Source organism: Trichinella spiralis (genome assembly GCF_000181795.1).
Source record: "Trichinella spiralis strain ISS 195 chromosome Unknown Scfld2840, whole genome shotgun sequence".
Taxonomy (NCBI): Eukaryota; Metazoa; Nematoda; class Enoplea; order Trichinellida; family Trichinellidae; genus Trichinella; species Trichinella spiralis.
Genome location: NW_003529779.1, coordinates 1 through 3,771, shown reverse-complemented (window position 1 = coordinate 3,771; position 3,771 = coordinate 1). Strand labels below are relative to the sequence as shown.

Here is a 3,771-nt window from a genome sequence, read left to right as displayed (position 1 = left end):
ACGTTTACTGTTAATAGTCCTATTTTAAATACGCTTGTTTATTTGCCTGACGTGGCTGACAGTAAAGCCAGATAACTTTAACTCATTGAATTTTTTTTCATTAAAATGATTTAATACTGTTGCAACTATTATCGATAAAATATGAAATTTTTTTTATGAAAATTTATGAAAAGCATTAAATACAAAGTAGTTAGTTGCCAAAAGTCAACATTTAGGTGGCCATTTGGGATCTTTGGCACCCCAGCCGGGGATAATTGGAAAATGTTTTCAATATTTTACTAAGATTTCAAACTGCTGTTTAATAAAAAAAAAACAAAAAATAAATTCAGAAATTCACTGCAATCTTATTGATAGCTATTGCATTTAATATATAATATTGCATTTTTTCACAATAAATAAACATAATTATGAAAATTGCTTCATGTCTTCAGATTCAATTTGTTGCCATTTCTTTTTGAAACTTCAACTGCATGTGAACTTTAATAACTGATAAAATTTAGAAACATCGTGATTTATGTATGTATATTCAACCAGACATAATTGTTCAGTCACGATAATAATGCTTTATTAAGGACAACATATATGTCGTAGACGAAGTGGCGCTTGAAATTCAACATGTTATGGTTGGTCATGAAATTACCAGAAAGGCAAATTGCAAGTGGGAAAGATTCCTGGCTTTTAAATGTAACCAATTATTGGCAGCTCTGGTCGTTGGCTAGATGAAGGTTTTGTTGTTTGAGCTTTGGAGATAATGACACGCCAATTCCGCTATAACAGGCAACTCGCTTGTTTATGACACCCATAAGGTCCAGGACAACCAATTATCACATGGTTTACTATAGCAGAAGGTTCCCTATCTTAGATGTATTCTGAATTCCTTATCACAGGCATACATTTCACATATGAATAGCAGATTCGAATCGTTTACCCCAGGGTTATTAGGCAGGGTTATTTGCACACGGACAACCTGCTGCCAGAAGTACCTAGAATTGAACTCCAATATATATTAGCTTCTTCAAATTTTTTTCTTTTTGAAATTAATATCATTTCCAGTATCCTATTGCTCGATTCATATTTATATGCAATATTCCGCATTTCGTAGACATTTGGGTTATTTAGCTAACAGCCACTCGACGCCCAGTTTCAACTGAAAACCTTTTCAATTTATAATACCCATATTCTTGCTTCATAATAATAGCAGAGAACAACAACTTTGGAATAATTGTTATAATTTTTCCATTCCAATTTTTACCTTATTATTTATCTTATCAATATTTTGTGGTTTTCTCTTTTTTATCTTTACATTTGTTTCATAACGTCTTACCTTAGCGTCCAGTGAGCAGTCGATACATATATTCCTAAGATGTTGAATGTTATGTTTTCAGTACGAACTTCTCATCAGGTAAATAACGTTGAGTGGAGTAACGATTATCTGATTGAATATGACTTCAGGAAAAGTAAATAAAATCTCTACTTCTGTTGATTTATATATTTGATTTCTTGAAAGGTCGTTAGCTTAATTCAGTGTTTCTTGCAAAGAAATGCAAAATGCATTCCATCTCAAAGTGCTCAGTCACAACAATTTCTGAGAGAAGCATAAAGTGCAATGAACATCTGTCTTGCAAAGTGAATTTAAGCAAGGTTTCATTCTTGAAAACGTTTGTGGTTTACACGCCTTTTTGAAAATGCTGCCTTTGAAATTGGAGTCTAAGGTTTTTCTCGAAAATTGCCAAATTTCATGGGTTATAGACTTGCTTTTTGGCGAAAAACGGCGAAAAACGTTTTGTCAAAATTTCCACTTTTTTTGATTGTTTGGCATTTGGACTGCATAGCGATAATCTTTTCCAAAGTTCCATCTGATACTGTCCACCAGTTTTGGAATGAAGCACCCGTAAAATTGGCTCATTGCCTATCTTAAAACATAGGGATGCTTCCAACTTTTTTCAGAATACATCGACAAAGGGGCAACTAGCAACGGCGAGGATAATTGTATTGTACGTATCTAATCGTTCCGATCGATTGATGTCCATAAAGTCCGTTTTTCGAGTATACGGCTTTTCTCGAAAATTGCCAAATTACATGGGCTACAGACTTGTTGCTTTTGCGAAAATCGGCGAAAATTTTTTTTTCAAAATTTGGAATTTTTTTTTGATTGTTATAGTTTTATAATGATAAAAGATGGTGTTTTGGAGAATTTCATCGAAACCTGCCGGGTAGGTTGCAGGATGCTGTAATCGATAAAGAAAAGTCAGGAATGAATTTTATTTATAATCTAAAAATTCAGTGAACAAAGGTTCTTAGTTTTGAAAGTTACTGCTGTTTAAATGAAAATTAGGAGCAATTCTTATTAAAATAATTTCCTTTTTTGGGTGAAAACATTGATAGTCTCGTTGGAAAAATTAATGAAACCATTCAATATGTACACTGATTTAACTTTTATTTTTCTTCCCTTTTCATTTCGACTCTGTTAAAATCCTATTTTCTTTTACTTTTTTTGACATATTTCAACAAATATGTAATCAGGAGCGATTCGGATAAGTTCATAATAGTTAGCGAATAATTCTCTACTCATATAAATTAATTGCCTTAATTTGTGGAGAAAAAAATCTATCTGGAAAACTGCAAATTTCATGGGCTATAGACTTGGTTGCATTTGCAAAAGTCAGAAAAAGTCTTTTTTCGAAATTTGTATTTTTTTTGATTTCTAGACATTCACAATGATTACCGATAATGTTATGCAAAGTTCCATTAGAAACTACCCAATAGTTGCGGAATAAATAGACTCTAAATTTGTCTTCTGCCTATCTTAATACGTAAAGAATTTGCCCATCAGTAGCACTCTTCCAACGGCAGCAATGATTGCCAATTTCTGCACATGTGACATTTTTGATATCAACTCTATTAGATTTCTACTAATTTATTGTTCTTTACGATGAATTGAATTGAAGTTCTGAAATTATTGCTGTTAAATAATCATTAATTGATGCAAATCAAAACGTATGCGTTGTAACTGTTCTGTTTGTTGAAAAGCAAACATTTCATGGAATGCGATCTTAATTGCCATGTTGTCCATTGATTACGCACCTGATTGATAGCGCATGTGTGGCCATTTGATTGTACTTTCGCTAAGTAACAACGATGCAATGGCGATTTGCATAATTAGTATAATGTGTAGTCGCCCAGAGTGAAACTTCATTACAAATGCTAGGAAAAGAAAGAAATTCACAATCGATGTCAAATTATTGGGCTCGTACATGGTATTTGTTAAAATTAATGGGGGAATTCACGAGTAAGTAGAGTGAAAATTATTCCATTCTTCTCAAAAAGTACGGCGAATTATAGAGTAATTTGAGGGTAAGTGCAAGCGATTGTGTGCCAATGAAAGGTATGTACAATTTTAATGCTTTAATTTCTTAATCTTTAATTTTGCCCCTCTTAACACATGGGCATGCTTCCCACTTTTTCAGCATATTTCGAGAAATACGGAACCGCCCGGATACGTTTGTTGTACTCTTCTAATCGTTTACGATCGATTAATGCTCATAACGTCCATTTGTGGAGGAAAAAATGTTTCTCCAAAATTGCAAAATTTCACGAGCTATATACACTTGGCTGTTTTTGCAAAAACCAGCGAAAATTTTTTTTCAAAATTTGGAGTTTTTTGATTGTTATAGTTTTATATTAATGAGTTTTGTGTTTTGGATAGTGTTTTGGACAGTTTTTCCGGAAACTGCCTAGTATGTTTCAGGATGCTGTAAGCGATAAAGAAAA

At 32.8% G+C, this 3,771-nt stretch overlaps 1 protein-coding gene across 1 annotated transcript; it reads right to left on the bottom strand.

Annotated features, from left to right (window-relative positions):
- Positions 1-2,801: 2,801 nt before the first annotated feature.
- Tsp_12807 (conserved hypothetical protein) lies at positions 2,802-3,256 on the bottom strand. Its single transcript, XM_003368244.1, has 2 exons — positions 3,085-3,256; positions 2,802-2,869 (listed from the first exon to the last, which is right to left on the bottom strand). Exons 1-2 carry the CDS (start codon positions 3,254-3,256, stop codon positions 2,802-2,804), a joined length of 240 nt encoding a protein of 79 aa, XP_003368292.1.
- Between the last annotated feature and the right edge of the window lie 515 nt (positions 3,257-3,771).

Coding starts and splice junctions, on each gene's coding strand:
- Tsp_12807 (XM_003368244.1), bottom strand. CDS start 3,256: ATGTACGAGCCCAATAATTTGACATCGATTGTGAATTTCTTTCTTTTC. Junction 2,870..3,084: donor ACACATGCGCTATCAATCAG/GTGCGTAATCAA, acceptor TCACATGTGCAG/AAATTGGCAATCATTGCTGC.